This window comes from Candida parapsilosis, contig 006372, assembly GCF_000182765.1.
Source record: "Candida parapsilosis strain CDC317 annotated contig 006372".
NCBI classification, from domain to species: Eukaryota; Fungi; Ascomycota; class Pichiomycetes; order Serinales; family Debaryomycetaceae; genus Lodderomyces; species Lodderomyces parapsilosis.
Window position 1 is genome coordinate 446,374 of NW_023503283.1, and position 18,832 is coordinate 465,205.

The following is an 18,832-nucleotide window of genomic DNA, read 5'->3' on the forward strand; positions in this document are numbered from 1 at the left end:
ACAAAGACGAATTGAAATCCCTATACTCTTCCCCAGATGTTTGTAGCTTTTGCTCCACCTCCCCTCTCGTTTCGTCATAGTCTCTTCGTTGGCGTATTACCTCCTCGATTTGCTAAAATACAGCAAGCCTCTGCTCACCAAACAGTCGATCTCTTTGCAGTTGCTCACAGAAGGTGCGTTGTTGTCGAATCTATCAAAGTATGATCGGGCTAAGAAATCACCATCAATGTTGTGAGCTTTTTAAACGATGATTGAAAAGAAAGAACACCAATGTTCAGCAAGGAAAATGCTTCCCCTATGCTCTAATGATCGCTGACTTCGAAGATCCAACTCCTGCACGGAAATTTCGTCTTCCTATTTTCCTGCAATAAACAGTTGAGGTTATGACAAGTGGTACAAAAGCTTTTTGATAAGTTGAGAGTCTCTAATAGATTTTTACAAGCAGTTACGTTGGTAATCACAACGCCTTCAATATTTACTATTGTTGTAACAATGGGAGAAAGTTTGGCTTGTTCAAATGGAAAAGTGTCGCAAAAAAAATTAGCACGACGTACAGAAGTAGATTTTTCCCCAATTACATTTGAATCAAATATTTAAGGGTTCATGAGTGCATTTAATAACATTAATTTCGTTAGGTTAATAGTGTTGCAATACACACTTAAACTCACCACGCTCAAATATACGACACCTAGAGATTCTGTACACACTCCTAAATTCAGAGTGAGCTTAATGTTGATTCAAAAGCACGATAAAAGTTTGATAAGTGAATTGAGGTGTAAGTATAGTATCAATCTATTAACGACATTTTCATCGTTCACATGCAACAATATTTGGTCTTCGTTATATATCACATTCAGCTTCCCGATATATAATCTTCAAAAAAGGCTATTGTTGCAGCCTAAGAAACAGGCTGCTTGATTCTCTTATTAATTCGTAGTAACTTAGCGATAGATAATCATCACCTCTCCCTAAGCATGCTTCTGGATGCTGGATAACGGCAACAGGAGGACGCAAAGGTTATACAGCATTGGGTTACTTGGTCCTCAAAATATTCTGGGACACCACAGCTGTCTCAGTAGATCTGCTTACTACAGTTCCATTAGTATTACCTGTTTCTGAGGCTATTTCAATGACACTATTTGGTTGCGCCATAACCTCTGCACTCGTCCCATTCGTGGAGGTTTCTATGCTGCGTATCTTAAGGCAGCAGCTATATATTGAAAGAAACAAAAAGACCACAATGGTTTTAACTAAGCCAGCCATATCCCTTTTTGTCATATCTCCTTAGACTATTGTAGTTCTTGTTGTGAGTAGAAGCTATTTTGTCAAGGGGGAATCTCTGGAGTTTCCTCTTTATTTTTTGCTGCATCTTTCATATAAATGAAAATACAATTGTTGGCACAGGAATATCAGCGACATGGGAAGTCCACATGCTGCATCTAAGGCCGTCAATTCGAAACAACTAACTAACTGTAGTGTAGGTTGTCTAAAAGTTTAGTCCATCACTCTTTAAGATCAAGGGTATCCAAAAGAAAGCTCAAATCAATGCAATGAATACGGTGGTGGTGGATCGTCATCATCATAGTGTGGTGTCTTCGAAGAATCATCTTCCACGGTTGAGTTTGTACTGACAGACAGGCTTCGTCTTCCTGCCTTTCGGACCTTCGTAGAATACTTGTCAGTCACCGTTTGGATCCTATTTTTAGCTCTTTCCTTTACTTCTCTGAATTTCATCCTGAGTTGCTTTCCATCTTTCTTTTGCGTAAAGGAGCCAACTGATACTTCAGATTGTGGCCCAGTGACATCTCGGGCAGAAAGCAACCGGGCTCGAAAGTCAGCAAAAGTCTCATTCTGGGAGTTAGATTGATCGGCAGTGCAAAAGTTTTCGGCAGCTTCATGTCGTGGTCGCGAGGATCTTACTGTTGATCTTTGATTGTGGTTAACTGTTTCTGATATCCTATTACCAGGTTTTTGTTGGTTTTGCTTCGATTTCTGTGATAGCCACAACAGAAATTGTATCCCATTAATGATCAAAAGAGAAATTATTATTCCGACAATTGACGACAAAATGGAGGTCATTTTATAGGTTGCAAAGACAGGATCATACTCGAAAGTGGAATCAAGGGGAGGAATTTCGATATGTTGCGGTTGGGAAAAGTAAAAATTTACCAGCCGCAGATATTTCCGCATTGGACAACACCGAATAAGTTAAACTACGATCGTAATGACAAATCATATTGAAAATGTATTTACGCAATACGAACATTTACCGTACCAGGATTTACGGTGTAAACAACTCTAAAAGCAAACAAGGTGTTAACACAAGAGTGCATATCACTCCTTGTGATCAACAATCGGCTTCTCACAGAACACACCTTCCTTATCATCGATCTTGGAGACAGCATCATCTTTGTCATCCTCGTCGTCAAGATTGTATACACTCATTTCATCATCCCTGGCAATACTCAAGTCTGCGCCTCTATTCTCAGGTCCAATCAAGACGATCGCCATCAAATAGGCTATAACGGCACCAATAAAGATAGCCATTGTTTTCCCATAGTCATGTAAGGTATCATTAATGGTTGCCTCTATGGTAGAGCTTGCAGAACTAACCAAGTTACCCAATTGATATGCAACACCAGTGACAAAAGTTTTAAATTGAGGTGGAGACAATTCCGACAAGTGGATAGGAACAACTCCCCAAGATCCTTGAATACCGAATTGCATAAAGAACGCTGTCACCCACATTGGCTTGAATGCCCATGGATAAATAAATGCACCAGCAAAAACATTTCCAATAAGAATAGCAGTACGTCTTCCAATAAAAGTGGAAAGATGTGCAATAACGATACCTCCTGCAATAGCTCCTAAATTGGCACAGACATTGACAACCGTGGATTTGTCATGGCCAAAATGATACGTTTCAGTCAACATTGTTGGGTACAAATCTTGTGACCCGTGAGAAGAGAAGTTGAAACCGGCCATCATCAACACCAAGTATATAATAATTAGCCAATAAGTTTTCAATGCTTTCTTTGCTTGACTGCCGAATTCAACAAGCTGTGCATGTTTTGACTGCTTTGTAGCGGCTTCCTTTTTCATACGCTCTTGTTGACGTTGGTAGGTATTGGTCTCTGGGTTAATCAATCTCCATGCAATAAAAATCACTGGAACACCAGCTGAAAAGTAAAACATATTTCTCCAAGTGTCAGAAGTTTCATCGAATGCCCTTTGGAAGCACACTGCTAACAAGTACCCGAATGCATAACCTTCCTGAAAGATACCAGACAAGACACCTCTAGCCTTTTTAGGTGCATCCTCAAGAGCATCAGCAGCACAGATACCGAATATACCACCCATGGCAATACCAAACAATGCCCTCACTGCAAGAAATTGTTTAAACGTTTGAACAAAACCGCAGCCAATCTGGAGAGCCATTAGCAAAACCAAGTTGATAATATAAGGCCATTTTCTTCCAAAACTGTCACCGATGGCACCAAAAATCAAAGCACCAACTGTTCTCAACATCAACACCAATGTAATACCCCATGTAACATCTTTTGTCTTGACGTCTAAATCTTTAGCAATATTCGAGACATTCAAACTCGTGATAAAATAATCGAAAGCATCCCAAGTCCACGCCCAAAATCCTATAAAGAAAAAGTTCCATTGGTGAAGATTCATTTCAACTAATGGCTGGAAGGGATTAAGAAATTCATACCAACTATACTTTCTCAACTCATCCCACCCAACCCATAACGAAGTGAATCTTGTTTTGAGATAATTCTTGATGGCTCTGCTAGTGAACTTGGGTGGACGTATGATATGTTTGTTATGATCATGGACGGTTTCTGACACTACGGAGTGTATTGATTCTGTCATATTTTTTAAAGTCTTGAGCGGCTAAATTAATTTTGTCTTGGCAATCTTGTACCTGTTTTGTTGACAGTTTAAAATGAAGGAGCTCTCAAATAAGGGGAACTAAATCAATAGTGAAAATCGTAAGATGTGCTTTCAGGTCTTGGCAAACCTAAAATAAAGTTTTAAATTTTGATGGATGGGAAAGTTCACATTATATATCAGTCAATATTTGCAGGCGACAGTTTGGCATTAACGGAGCTAATTGTCGGAGTAATAGTAGATAACGTACAAAAGCTCATTTGATTTTGTTGGGGGATAACAGAACAATAAGATTGGATAAACAATAAGATTAGTAATAACCACGGGGTGGTGTTTTTGTTATTGTTTTGACGAGAGAGTCGTGTGTCTTGCTAACAAGAACAATTTGTAGCGACTAAAATGGTGGGGTTGAAGAAAAACAGGCAACAAGATGCATACAAGTTATGAATAGGTTATATGTTTAAGCGTGGATATAGGTAAACCACATTACTATAGAAAACGTTTGAAATAGACTAATTGGAGAATTACACAGAAACTTCTTCCACGAACATTTGTTTTACAGATATGTCGCAATTAGCGCACTGTTCAGTACAGTTGCTCTTCAGTTCATAAAACTGCGGCATTTTTTTTTTTAGGAAGGAAAGTGTAACTTGCATGAAACGTACATTGAATGTTAAAGCCTGTTCTTGGTTTAAATGCGTTGAGTTGAAGACGCCTTGGCAGTCAACATAGTCTTTTAAAACAGCGGAATAAAAGAGTCCCGAGTCTTTTTCCTTCCAGTGATAATATATCTTTGACACTTTTGACAGATAGTCTCTTTTCCAAACACCTTTATCGCGCGATTGAAGAAAAGGAACTTTGTCATAAACTCAGACAATCAATTTTAGCCGCGGACTAATTTTGTGCTATATTTATCAGTCAAATTTATGCAGATGCTTCTCATATTCGGACAAGGAGTACGACAACCACTCGAAGAGAGCAAGTACAAGCGGTCATCACAAGAACAGTTGTTATACCCCAGTAAGTGTTTGCTTAGCCCCTATTTCATCAGAATGCTCACCCTGAATTGATTTACGATGTAGAAATAAATTAGTCGTTGTAGTTAACAAACACAAAACGCCGTAGGAGGGAAGGAAAAAAATTTTCTTTTAGCAATTGCGTGAAGTAATTTAAAGCCTCACCCCACCCCACCCTTCCCCACAATTATAATTATTACATAGTGCAAGACTCGAACAACTCCTCGGACACAACTGACGTAATAGAGAACCACAGGTGTGCTTATCAGCTGATGTGTTGTATTGAAATATCACTTTACAAGAGTTGTTGGTGTTGTTCCATCGCACAGGTTAGGTTCTTACATGGTCGTCCACATGTTTGGTACGACCAGAGAATGCTGCTGAGAGAGATACAACAAAGTAAAAACCCCGCAGACAGTTTACAAAAACTCCATAACTCATATTTTTACACCTAAAGAGTTTCACATATATCAATAATTTGGTCACATCTCATTTCGACTAGTCTAAACTTCTGTCGTTTCCTTTGTCTCTTTTTTGTCTTTATCGTCCTTGTACTGTGCTTGTTCCGAATATTCAAGTTCCACATTCGATGTAGAATCCTTCTTTTCATCATCCATGCCTTCAACATCGTAGATACTCATCTCATCATCTCTTTCGACGCCCAAATCAGCACCTCTATTCTCCGGACCGAAAAACACGACGGGCATCAAATAAGCCAAAATGGCACCCAAAAAAATGGCCATAGTTTTACCATAATCATGCAACGTCTCATTCATTGTGGCTTCAATGGTTGCACTAGCAGAACTAACTAAGTTACCCAATTGGTAAGAGGTACCAACAACAACAGATTTGAATTGAGGCGGAGCCAACTCGTTCAAATGGATGGGAACAACCGACCATGAGCCTTGAATACCGAATTGCATAAAAAAGGCGGTAATCCACATTGGTTTGAATGCCCAGGGATAAATAAAAGCTGCTGCGGTGACATTACCAATCAAGATTGCAGCACGTCTTCCAATAAACGTAGAAGCGTGGGAGATGATGATACCACCAACAATAGCACCCAAGTTGGCACAAACATTAACCACGGTAGACCTATCATGTCCAAAGTTGTATTCCTCGATCAACATTGTTGGGTACAAATCTTGAGAACCATGAGAAGAAAAGTTGAACCCAGACATCATAAACACCATGTAGATGATAATCAACCAGTAAGCTTTCATGGCTCTTTTCGCTTCACTTGTAAATTCAGCAACTTTTGAATGCTTTTGAATAGCTCCCTGTTCAAATCTTGCTTTCTGGCGTTGATAGTTGTCTGTCTCTGGATTGATGAACCTCCAAATGATAAAGATTACTGGTACACCAGCCGAAAAGAAAAACATATTTTGCCAAGTTCGTGTGGTATTATCAAAAGCTCTTTGGAAGCACACTGCTAGCAAATATCCAAAAGCGTAACCTTCTTGGAAGATTCCCGACAAGACACCCCTTGCTCTTTTTGGAGCATCACTAAGGGCCTCTGCTGCACAATTTCCATAAATACCTCCCATAGCAATACCAAATAATGCCCTGACACCAAGAAATTGTTGATAAGTGGTGACAAACCCAGTTCCAACTTGAATTGCCATAAGCAAAAGCATATTGATAATGTATGGCCATTTCCTACCAAATGTATCTCCAATAGACCCAAAAATCACTGCACCAACGGTACGAAACATCAACACCAACGTAATACCCCATGTAACATCCTTGGTTGACACATTCAAATCAGTAGCAATGTTGGTGACATTAAGACTAGTGACAAAAAAATCAAACGCATCCCATGTCCAGCCCCAAAAACCCAACAAAAAAAAATTCCAATGATGCAAGTTCAACTCAGTCAATGCTTGAAATGGGTTAAGAATTTCGCACCATGAATACTGACTCAACTCGGCTTTTCCAACCCATAAAGAGCTGAACCTAGTTCTAAAGTACTTTTTAATGGCACAACAAGTGAACGTAGGTGGGTGAACAATGTGTTTGTTGTGCTCGTAAACAATTTCAGAAGCAACTGAATGGATAGATTGTGTCATGCTCAACTAACTTGGTGGGTATAATTTGGTTCGATTTTCTTTATCCAAAGACAAATGTAGCTTCCTTTATATACATTGCAATTTTCATTGAGGTTTTTTTTTATGTTGCACAACTCGAGGAGCAGACATGAGGGTACCATCAATTGTGAATGGGTTTTTCTTGGTAACATGTTTGATTGGAGTCCCAATTGTCAATAAAGTTTTAATGATGAAAGTGGGGAAGGTGATGGGGAGTCATAATATTCGGCAAATTGGTATCAAAGACATTAGTCAGGTGAGCATATTTCTTGCCGTAGGGCTTTTGGTAACCTTAATGTTGAAGGCGGCCACATTTATAATACATGAAACCTTCACTGGTGCCATTTTTATTTTATTTCTCCCACTTATGGCAGTAGTCCGATTAGGAAACTTCACTCATCAAGCAACAAATGTGACAGTTTCAGTTGCGATAAGGTATCAGATTATCGTTGAACGACCTTGATCCATAAGCACCACCCAGTTAACTGCCCATAAACCAATTCATCTCGTTAGCATTACCAGCCTTCTCGGGTCCATTTTCGTCCTTTAGTGTATATATCTTCCCTTCTTTGTAATAATAATAATGATGTGTGATATTCATTCAAGAGAAGTAGTTTTAAAGTTTCAACCTATTTTTTTCTTGTCACTTCGAAATGCCTTGCATCTAAAAACTCAATTTTGCCCTTGCAGGAAGGCAAAATAATCTGCATTAAAGATAATATTAGAAAACTCCGAAAATTGCAAGAGTGGATATGCCCTTGCACTTGGGTATGAAAGAAATATTACGGTCACCGGGGTGGAAAAAACTCTCACCATCAGACAATATTTCTATTCTTATTATCTTGACACTATTAGTTGTCGTACGATTGTATTACAACCATTGACCCTTCAATATACAATGAAAAATTGTTGATATTGGTTTCAGCGGGCCACCATTAGCTCACTGATGGCCATCCCAATTACGTTTTAGTTGGTTGATGCTATTTCCAATAATCTTTCATTACCACTTTCCCCGCTTCTCCAAGGAAAGTTTAATACCCCAGTTTAAGCTTACCAAAATCATCATTGACTAAATAAGCTGGGTTGTAAGATTGATCAATTGTCTAATTTGGTATCAATTTTGGCGAGAAATTTTGTTAGCCTTTGTACGATAATTAAACTTCGCAACTGTTTACACATCTGTTTGACAAACTTGACACCCGGTTTGCTTGGCTATTGAAGTATCCTATACTCTCCGCAAGAAGAACAATCTTGTTATAGTTCTGAAGTTGAGCGTTGTTGAATACGAAATGAGATGTTTGAAGGTGTGACAACAATCTGCAAAGTAGAGTGAAGGTCGAGCTTAAGCGATATCAAACTCTACCCTAATTGTTGACTGCAAATAAGTTGATTGTCCCTGGCCACTCAGTAAACAAACTATATCTTCCCCTCAAATACACCGATAAAATCTAGAATGTACATTGATATAGTTTGTCCGAAACCAGTATCAGCCGTCTCACAACCATTTCCAAAAATACTAACTCGAGCGATATTTTCTTGAACCTATAATACGCGGGAATTCACGGAAAGGTTAAATTCGATTTGCGAAAATGGCGACGCTATTGCATTAAGAACCCACATGCTACTCATTTGAGTTCACAAGTACAAGTATGGTACTCATCAACAATTTCCAATGGTATAGTCTACTTCCGACGCAGATTAATTTTGAGTTGCGGGGTAGAAAGTTTATTACTTACCTCCCAGAGGATTAAGAAAAGTCACCGTAGCATTATACGTACTAGACTTTGTCAAAAAAATTTACCCCTTGCACGAAGTATAACACTCAGCAATTTGAATCAGGTGCCAAAATTTACACAGTCCTTCGCATTAGAAACCAAAGGACGGCTTAAGAAAAAAAAGCAGATGTAGAATGGAACACCATTTCAATCTTCAATTGTAATACTCCATGAGGGGCCACTTTTGTATCTCAAAACTTGCGAGGAGATTCACTGTACACAAAAATTAAACACCTCTTTGATAACATTACACAATGGCATCACTGTTTCAATTGAAGAAGCCAAAGATTTCAGCCTGAGCAAGCTACTGATATTCACCAGAACGGTTCATCAGAACTCCTGTTTTTGGAATTAACCGCTCCACTTCAAAGTGTAACCATAAAAACTTAAAAAGCATTAACAAGTATAATACAAACATTATACACAATATAAAATTACAATTTTCAGTACAAAGTAAAATAACAACAGAAACATATCGCCACTGCACTTTATCCCCTCCTTTGTCTATACCTCAAAATCCTTTTGAACAAGTCCTCCACATCCAATTCAATTTCACTGATGAATTCATCCAAGATTGATTTGTCACGAATATACCGATCACAATCATTAGCAATAACCCAAATATCAACTTTAGTCTCTTTGCTCAATCGTTCAACAAATTCAACAACGCTACGACGTTCAACAAACGTATTGTACTCAAACTCATCACGAATCCACTCTTCGCCATATTGATCCAACCTTTGAGCAATACTTGGGGCCTGTGGCGTGCCATTGTGCCATTCATCAAGAATCTCATAAACAGTGTATGTGTTTGGTTTCAAATCGTAAATGGGCACACCAGATGATGTAGTTTGTGGCGGTGGTGGTCGTGGTGGGCGTGGTCCATTCAATTCCAAGTCAAATTTATCGAGCAGGGCATTGACTTTAGCACTCAATTCAGAAACAAATGCCGGTTCTACTTCAACTGCCTTTTGTAATGAGGTATTGATGTCGGTGCATAACTGAGCAAATGAACGTCTAATTTCATCGATGTTCTTCTTGGTGATTTTCTTGGGGTAAAGGGGTATTGATGGTGATGTAGAGTCGGAAGAAGCATGCGGTGGCTCTACGGGTTGAGTTGAAGCAAGGCTAGGACTATGCCGTTGATATGAGCCTTGTTGATGCAGTTCTTGTAACCGTTGGCTTTGTTGATCCCATTCTCGCTGTCTTTGCAATTGCTCTTGATTTTCCCGAACTATGGAAGGTAATGGAGGCAATGATGGATGGACCAAAAGAGTTTGGTTGCCAATATCAGTACCATGATTTGGTCTTCTTCCTCTATCCGGCGCATAAATGGCAATAGTATAATCATCTTGCTGATCCCTTTTGCGAAGTCTTTTTTTACGTCTACCCTTCATTAAAATGCCTCCGTACCCACCTATTTCATAATCCAAAGTAAGGTCATCACCGGGCTCTTTACCCAATTCTTTATACACTAGGTATTCCAAAGCAACATGACGATTAGGGATTTCTTTGCTAGGCAAATTGTACACCAAATAATTAATTTCTTGTAGCTTGGAGAAGGCTGGATCCATTTTTCTTAACCGAATAACAGGTTTACTCGATGAACTCAAGGCAAATTGTTCTTCATAAAATTCCTTCATTAATTCACCAGTGACGAAAAAATTGTCAATCTTTTTCCTACAACAAAACCGAATATAGTGTTTGAAAGTGGTGATGTACCTCTTTCTCGTTTCGAATCCCAACATTAACAATCGTTTTCTGGCTTCAGGGTTACTCAATACTTCATCGTCAAATTTCTTAAACATTTTGATCACTTCTTCAGTGTCTTGAGACATGATTCTCTTGTTGATTTTAATGTTTTCACGATCGACATGGTACCTACGTTTAGTGTGCTTGGAATCGTTGTCATCGTGACCTTCCTCATAATCTAACCCTTCGCCGTCTTCATCCCCGTCGTCCCGAGTAGTATCTGCATCATACAATAATGACGGAAGGTCCTTTGTGTCAATTTTTTGAGATATAATTGAAGTGATTGGGATACGACCACGTGGTTCTTGGGATGGTGGTCCTGGTGGTAATGGTTGCAGTCGACTTGGTGGTAAACGTTGTTGTTGTGGTGGTGGCGGTGGTGGTGGTGGTGCTTGTTGGTTAAACGATTGTCCCTGAATTTGAGGTGGTGGTTGATTCAGCATTACTGGGCCATTGCCCAACGGATATGGAGGGTGCAACGACTGTGAGTATTGTTGATAAGGGTACGGTGGCAGTTGTTGGAGATATGGTGGTGGCTGATGAGGATATGGTTGATATTGGGGGCTATATCCACTGCTGTACGACGATGAGGATGGTTGTAGTGGTCTTGGTGGTGGCGCCCCTTGTTGTGGATATGGTGCCGAAGATGGAATGGTTGGCGTTCTTGATCCATAACCGGATTGAGAATACCCCTGCGCAGGTGGCAAATCACTAGACAATAAATGATTGATATTGTGTTTATGGATGTTTGGTGACGTGTTGGTGTGGTGTGGTGGTACCACAGCAGATATTGGTTGGATCGAGGCTCCTTGCATCGAAGGAATTCTTTGTCGTGGTGCCCCGGATTCAGACTCGGCACTTTCCGGTGAGACAGAATCAACCTCGTGAATGTTATCACCAGATTTGAATTTCTTTGTTGTATACAAGACCGTGTCTTCAGTGCCTTCCAACTTCCTCTTCTCTACCGCTAGCAGTTTCCGTGGACGTCCACGTTTTTTCTTGACTTCGCCGTCTTTGAGTAGAGGAGGAGGTACAATTGATCTTCCATTGGGTCCAAGGGGATACTTTCTAGGTCTGCCTCTTGTTTCCTTCTTAGCAAGAAGTGGTATACTTTCGTCGGAGCTGCCTCTTTCTTGTTTCTTTGGACCTGGAGTGCCCTCCTTCTTAGTTGTTCCAATGGCTTTCTTAGCAGATGGCTCAATATCCTTTTTAGATGTTGCATTAGTCTTGGTAGTAGTACGAGTTGCCTTAGTGGTTGCCTTTGCCTTTGCCTTTGTCTTTTTTGATGAAGCGACCTTGGTACTTGCTTTGACTTTTGAAACTGTGGTTTTCGCGGCTTTGCGCTTTGCTACGCTTGCCCCACGAGTGGTTGGTTTAGCTTTAGTAGGAGCATTCGTAGCTCTTCTTCTTGTGGTACGTGTCTTTCGTTTAACCGCTTCGTCGTCATCGACATCTTCGTCATCGACTTCACTGTCACTATCTGACTCCACTTCTGACTCTTCGTCATCTGACTTCTCGCTTCCCAGCAGCAGTCCATCTGTCGGACTGCCTTCCTCCTCTTCTTGAAGTCTTCTTTGCTCTGCTATGGGTATGACTTTTTTCAAATCTTTACCATTGAAACTTAGTTCAATATTTTCCACCGCTCCACCAGATCTCCTAGTTGAAACCATTGTTGGTGTCTGAATGAAACTATTGGCGGTTGTGTAATATTCGTGGTGATGTAGTTTGGTTTATATTATAGTTGGGTGCAATAAGTTTCAGTATACTTTGATGCGATTGAACGAGGTAGATAAATGGAGGGGGTTAATTGTTGTTGATGTTTTGATTTTTTTCTGCTCTGTTTGTTTCATGTTTTGTCGCTCTCCTTCCCTTTTTTTTTTTTTTTTAATTTTAGTTTTGTATTTTAATATCTTTTATTCAACTGATATCTTTTTAGGTTTAAGTGTAATCTTTATATTAAGAATAAGTTAGAGGAGTATGATGTGTTATGAACAACGTTGTCTCGATTGTTGACGTGTTGGTTAAACTTTCGAGCTTTGTTGTCGCAAAGCTATAGCAAGAAGAAGTATACACTAAATACAACTCGTAAGAGTGAAGGAGATTCCACTTTGTTCATCACATATGCAGAGAATAAAATTAAAACAAAAAACAGGCCTAACAATGAGGTAGGTAAACTGCGGCTAATCCATATGGCTGAAAAGGTACCTCTGAGATCTTAGAAAGATGGTGATGACCGTTTTGCTTAGCAAGTAGAGAGGGTGCCGTACCAACAAAACCTCCCCTGTTCCAACCCAATCGCCTTTTAACTATGCGCACGAATTAGATTTTAAATAAAAAAAAAAAAAATTAAAAAAAAAAAGTCACAACAAAAGGGGACAACACACAAAAGAGAAGTTATATGTGTCATTTAGAAAAAACAAAGAGAGGATAGGGGTTACTAGAATAACTTTATCATTATTAAAAAATGATAGATGTCTAAGTTATGTCCTTCGTGTGATACTGTGGTGGCGTAGTTGAGGGTTTTAGAAAAAGAGGTGCAAGTTGGAACAGGGGGTCATGGAGCGAGGGGGGGTTCTCAAGTAAGTCGCATACAAGTCGTGCAGCGGGCAATAAAAATAATAAATAAAAGAAAAAAAACCAAAGAGAAGGAAAAAAAAAGGACATTCATTTTGTTCTTTTGTTTTTGTGCTTTTATTCTCGTCGGAAATAAAAAATTAATCGAAAAGGAATTCCATGGTCTTTAAAAACAAGAACAGAATACAGGCTTTGGCTAGGGATTTATAATAGACACAGGGGACCAGACCAGAACTAAAGACGCGATGCTTGAATGAGAGTATCAGTATCCAATTTCAGCTTGTCGGGTTGCAATTGTGAAAATTTTTTATCCATGAGGAGTTATTTTTGCCAAGGTGTGTTTGAGAAATTGAAGCCCACAAGTGACAACAGTTGTAGAGCCTTGTACTGTAAGCACTTGTCTGTTTGATTTTGATTGCTTAATGTCAATACTCTGTGCTGCAGACGATGACAGCGACAACATAAAACCTTTGCAATAAGAATACACACGAAAATTTTCTTCAAGATGTTTACGCATTTCATGCGATGTTGCCATGGTCTTCATGCCTAGCACACTTGTACTCATAGTCCTACTAAACGAATCTCGTCATCATTTACACTTTGTTGTAATGGCACTACTTACTGCTAATTTGTTAGCTGCTTAATGGCATGTAAACCGTAGGTTTTTTACCGCCTAAGTGTGTGCCTTGTAGCTCTCCACGTATAGTCTGGTGTTAGCTAAAGAGTGTAAGTGTATATCTCATTAGTCTTTGTAGATCCCAAAGGTTCAAACTATCTTCTGTCCACTCACCACTCTCTTGTTTGCTTTTGTGTTTTTAAAAAGAAGTGAACGACATTTTGTTTTAAACACAAAAAGTATATAATCCAAACTCATTGTAATAGTTATTGAAATTCGATGGAAAACCGTAATAGAAAGTATTCTACTAGGGGTCTATACAAGTATAATTTACAGTCACAAACTATTTAAGTCCAAAGGTTTTTCTTGTTAGAACCCCTGTTAATTCCTTTACTATTTATCATGGAATGTCTTTTCAATCTCATTCTGTGTTATTCAGCACATTTTGGCGAACAAGAAAAAAAAAATAAACAAAAAAAATGTAAAAAAAACCAATAAAAAACAATAAAAAACAACAACGACGGAAAAGAAGACCAAGACATTCTTCTTTGCCACTGAATCCAAGAAGTAAGACCTTACCTCTATTGAATAGTGGTTTCCAATCCTATACCGCCATTAAAGGCTGGGGGATGCTAGATCCATGGGCATTTTTTTTTCAATCCATATTTACTATGCCGCAGGTAAAAAATAATAGATATTCTTTATCTAACCACGCATTCTTAGTTACGACATTCTTTTTTTTAAAAAAAAAAGTTATAATTTTAATGCACAACACCTTAAAATTCTGAAAGAAGCCTAATTTGTGCGTTTTAAAGTCGCCTTTAGTTGCATTGTGTGTTTATTCACTAAAAAATAGACAAGGCTAAATAAGTAAACTTTTGTAAACTAAAGGGTAACTGATACACACACACACACACACACACACACACACACACACACACACACACACACAAACAACACTATGTACTCAGAGCTCATCGCCGTAGACACATTATTCAAACGTGCCTACTTTGTGTTAAAGATAAATGCAATTCACAATCGATTGTACCTGGTACCAACACCCGTGCTTATTTATAATCTGCTCAGACTGCAAACATTTTCAACCTTTTTTAATAACACCCCCCCCCCTTCATTTTCAAGCATATACAAGACCCGTTAGATCTACCCCTCTCAGCAGCTGAACCACATAATCTCTTTCACTTTCACTAGATAGAAAAAGAAAAAGAGCTTCGTTATTCGTATTCCTACACTAATATAGTATGATAAATTTTTTCTGCACTTTTCGATACAACACTAGCTCCCTTCATCATCACTGGTAATTATACTACCTTTGTTTGGCCTTCTCCTTCAACAACTTCAACTCATCATCACTCTTTTGACTGCCCTTTTCAATAATCAAATTACGCAACAATTTATTCTCCATTTCCAAATGACTCAATTTATTCTCCAATGATGATATCATGTCTTGTAATGAGGAAATCTTGTTTTCCATTTGTTGTTCCTTCATCTTCTTTTTGATTCTGAATCGTGCACTAGCGGCAGTGTTGCGACGTTTCTTGTCGAGTTCTGCTGCGTCAGGCAGACTCATATTGGAACTGGCTGTAGTTACTGATGATGGTGCAGCTGCTACGTATGCTCCACTCACTGATCCATTTCGTTGCAGTTGCGATTGTTGTTGTTGTAAGCTAGGATCAATGAACGATGTGACGCTTGGATTACGTGATCTTGTTAGTAGTTGTAAACCTGAATTGGTTTGTGCTGCTGCTGCTGTTGCTGTTGATGATGATAAGGATGCATGTGGGTTCCCTTGTGAGGGAAGTTGAAATGAAGCGTTTAGTTGGCGTGTTGGAACATCTGCTGGTGATAGTGATGCTGCTGCGTTTGGAGTAATTGGAGCCATGTTTAATGGCAAGTTCGATGACGTTGATGTTGATGATACTGGTGCCTGTTGTTGTTGTTGTTGTTGTTGTTGTTGCTGTTTCACCATAAAACTATTTATTGTTTCTACGCCCAAATCACCATCATCATTGGGTTCCCCTGCCGATCCTCGGTGTTGTTGTTGTGAAATCGTTTTACCCAAGTTAGTCTGATGCTGGGCAATCAATGCACTCAACAAATCAATTTGATTCAGTGATAAGCCAGCACTAACCAATGAATTTTTTGCGCCAGGTGGCACCGGGAACTTGGGCAATTCATTCAAACTTAACAACTTGTGTGGTTGCACATGGCGATGATGATGATGCTGATGTTGAGTATCCAAATCATGACCATGTACATCATTGTTTTTGCCGTTTGTGATGTTTTTATTGCTACTGTTGTGGAAAGCATCCATCAATCCATGAGGTAGACCTGTATCACCATTGTTGGCATGGCTCAGCAACAAATTGAACTCGTTCAACCTATCCTCATGGCCATCGTCATCCTCACCATTAAGATTTCTGAAATACAGATGCGAGCTCCCTACTTCGGGTTCTTGTTTGATAGTAGGCACCAAATTGGAGCTGTTAAACTCGTGTATATTCCATCCATTCAATCCATCATTGTTTCCCGAACTAGCAAAATTTGCATCCTTGTTGCGTTTCTTGTCACCTATTCTGCGTCGGACACCTTCAGCTTGGCCAATCTCATCGACATCTTCTTCTTCGCCATCGTCTTCCCCATCATCTTCGTGATCGTACAATGGCTTTGGCTTGTCTTCATCAGGGAATATAAATGAATCATCAGCAAATGCAGCCAAATCTAGACTTAGTTGTCCATCAACATCAATATTTGGCGTAGCAGTTGAGCTATCGGTATTTGGTTGTGTCCCGTTGATGTAGTTGTCAATATACACGAGTTGCTCTAGCAACGCCGACGACGTAAGTTCCTCACTCATATGTGTGTCTATTGTGGCTATGTTATTGAAATTTCTTCAGGGTGTATCTATGTATGATGTATGTGTGGCTTTCACAGTGACTTTTTTTGTTTCTCAGTACATTTACGTAAGCACTGAAACCAAGACTTTATGCTTTGCTATACAACAACTGTGGAAAAAAAAACAGTGGTGGTGTTAATAGCAACAGAAGATCCTCCAGTACTTTTATACCAAGAGCAACGGTTAAATTTTTCAGCACCAATCTTTGAAACAATAGCTTGTGAACCTTTTTGATCTATTTTGTTTTGTTTGTTTGGTTAATTAAAAGCAGTTTTGGTAATCCACAGTTTTTTCTTTGATATTGAGAGACAGTTTTTGTTCTCTCTGTTTTTGACTGCAAATTTGATAAAATTGAAAAACGTTATAATGTTTGTGTGTGCATTGTGTTATATATAAAATAAAGAAAGCAAAAAGCAGGTAATTGCACGTGATTACTAGTAAAAATTGCTAAATAAGAAGAATAGTTGTTGCTGGAAAAAATAAAAAATATTAGAAAACCATTGAATCAGATCCATTTCACATCATTTGTATGGCAAATAAGAGAAATCTTGTGTCAAATACTGTTGGTTGACGCTGTCTGTGCAATCAGTTAAAGTGGCGATGCTATAGATAATCTACTTTTGATGCACTCGTTCACTCCCAAAGCGGTATCCACTCCCTTGCATTGTAATTGCGCGCCACACATTTCTTAAAAACGATGCAAAGCGAAAAAAAAAAACATTAACTCAAGGGGAGAAGAAGGGGAGGAATGAACGAGTAACTCAAACGAGCACCGGCTGTTCTCTGTATGCCGACAAAGGCAACTCGTCTCTCTCTACGGTGATGCCTCTTAGTGGTGCACTAAGTGTTGATACTGAATATTTTCAGCGCATATCATTCATCTTTCTCCGTCTCGGTTGTTTCCCGATTAGGGTAAATTTCCGAACCCTCGTAAATCTGCACCACGTGTATTTAACACTGACTTTAAAACTACTTTAGAACTACAGTGGCCACTTTCATTGCTTGAAGTACTATACCGTCAACGAGGCAGTGTGTTTTGGGAGTGACATTCTCCTCGACATGTAAACATGTCTTTATGATATGCGCAACAGAAACTATGTACAACAAATTTACGTCAAAACACGAACCACGAAAACAAAAATATCAACTCCTACACCAATTCCTAATAACTCGTAAATCACATCGACATTAATTGAATCTCAACTATATAGAAACCTATAAACTGAAAAAAAAAAAGCAAAATCAAAAAAAGAAACAAGTTAAATAAACAGATGGAACTAGTCTAAGTTCCAATAAAGAACTGAACAAACAAGGTAGGGGTATCGTAACAAATTCGTAGAAACCTAAAAGCCTTTTCCTTAGTGAAGTCTCAAGTTAGCATTAAAATCTTTGGATCTGACTGCCAATGGAGATTGGTTGCTCACCCTAAGCCTGTACTCAGCGAAAGATCTAAACGAACCGGTTTTTTCTGGTTGTTGTTGTTGTGCAACTTTTTCAGTAGTTTTGGTTCCAACATTGGGAATTTGTTTCATGGTAGATCTGGTGGATGAGGTTTTGGCGAAAGCTCCTCTTGAGACTTGTGAAAATGCTCTTCTGAAAATCATTATTGTGAATATAGATGTAAATATAGATGTAGATTCAAATGAGTGGAAAGAAAGAAAGGGGTTCTTTGATATCCTTTATATATAATTGGGGAAAAGATGAAAATAATAAAGCCCTCGGATTAGAGTGATGAAATTTTTTAATTCTTTAATTCTCTTCTATTACACAAAATGCAACTTCTGCATCACAAAGCCAACTGTAAATCATACCATAAAAATACTTCAATATAGAGATTATACTAAACCAACCCGATTTTTTAATGAAGAAAGTCACGCTTACAATTCAATTGCATCGACATCAGCATCACCTGTTTTGCTAATCAGTTTGCATATGCAATCCTTTTTCTTCTTCTCCACAATTTCAATGTCCCTTTTCATCTCCTGCTTATGCCCGTGGTATTTCACAGTGATGACTAATCGCAAGAAAAAAAAAGGAGGGGTAGTTTTTTTTTTTATGCAGTTGGTTAAATAACATGGGTCAATGATGTACCTATCAAATGTGTTAATATGGTGGCAGTGAAGACCACCACCACTATAAACGTTTTTTTTAAAACAATAGGTAATCACCACCACCACTCAGAGTATCCATTGATCTAC

The 18,832-nt window shown here is 38.8% G+C and overlaps 6 protein-coding genes across 6 annotated transcripts; all 6 read right to left on the reverse strand. All coding sequences in view use genetic code 12, as the record gives it.

Moving 5' to 3' along the window:
• Positions 1 to 1,542: 1,542 nt before the first annotated feature.
• Positions 1,543 to 2,079, reverse strand: CPAR2_402030 (uncharacterized protein; the record flags this gene model as incomplete). The annotated part of the gene is made up of 1 exon (XM_036811092.1): positions 1,543 to 2,079. One exon carries the CDS (start codon positions 2,077 to 2,079, stop codon positions 1,543 to 1,545), a length of 537 nt encoding a protein of 178 aa, XP_036667564.1.
• Positions 2,080 to 2,334: 255 nt separating this feature from the next.
• On the reverse strand, positions 2,335 to 3,882 carry CPAR2_402040 (uncharacterized protein; the record flags this gene model as incomplete). Its single annotated transcript, XM_036811093.1, has 1 exon — positions 2,335 to 3,882. The coding sequence occupies one exon, from the start codon at positions 3,880 to 3,882 to the stop codon at positions 2,335 to 2,337; it is 1,548 nt and encodes a 515-aa protein (XP_036667565.1).
• Positions 3,883 to 5,419: 1,537 nt separating this feature from the next.
• Positions 5,420 to 6,985, reverse strand: CPAR2_402050 (uncharacterized protein; the record flags this gene model as incomplete). The annotated part of the gene is made up of 1 exon (XM_036811094.1): positions 5,420 to 6,985. The coding sequence occupies one exon, from the start codon at positions 6,983 to 6,985 to the stop codon at positions 5,420 to 5,422; it is 1,566 nt and encodes a 521-aa protein (XP_036667566.1).
• Positions 6,986 to 9,266: 2,281 nt separating this feature from the next.
• On the reverse strand, positions 9,267 to 12,200 carry CPAR2_402060 (uncharacterized protein; the record flags this gene model as incomplete). The annotated part of the gene is made up of 1 exon (XM_036811095.1): positions 9,267 to 12,200. The coding sequence occupies one exon, from the start codon at positions 12,198 to 12,200 to the stop codon at positions 9,267 to 9,269; it is 2,934 nt and encodes a 977-aa protein (XP_036667567.1).
• Positions 12,201 to 15,044: 2,844 nt separating this feature from the next.
• MET4 (Met4p) lies at positions 15,045 to 16,595 on the reverse strand (the record flags this gene model as incomplete). Its single annotated transcript, XM_036811096.1, has 1 exon — positions 15,045 to 16,595. One exon carries the CDS (start codon positions 16,593 to 16,595, stop codon positions 15,045 to 15,047), a length of 1,551 nt encoding a protein of 516 aa, XP_036667568.1.
• A 1,397-nt stretch (positions 16,596 to 17,992) lies between these two features.
• CPAR2_402080 (uncharacterized protein) lies at positions 17,993 to 18,238 on the reverse strand (the record flags this gene model as incomplete). Its single annotated transcript, XM_036811097.1, has 1 exon — positions 17,993 to 18,238. The coding sequence occupies one exon, from the start codon at positions 18,236 to 18,238 to the stop codon at positions 17,993 to 17,995; it is 246 nt and encodes an 81-aa protein (XP_036667569.1).
• Positions 18,239 to 18,832: the final 594 nt, after the last annotated feature.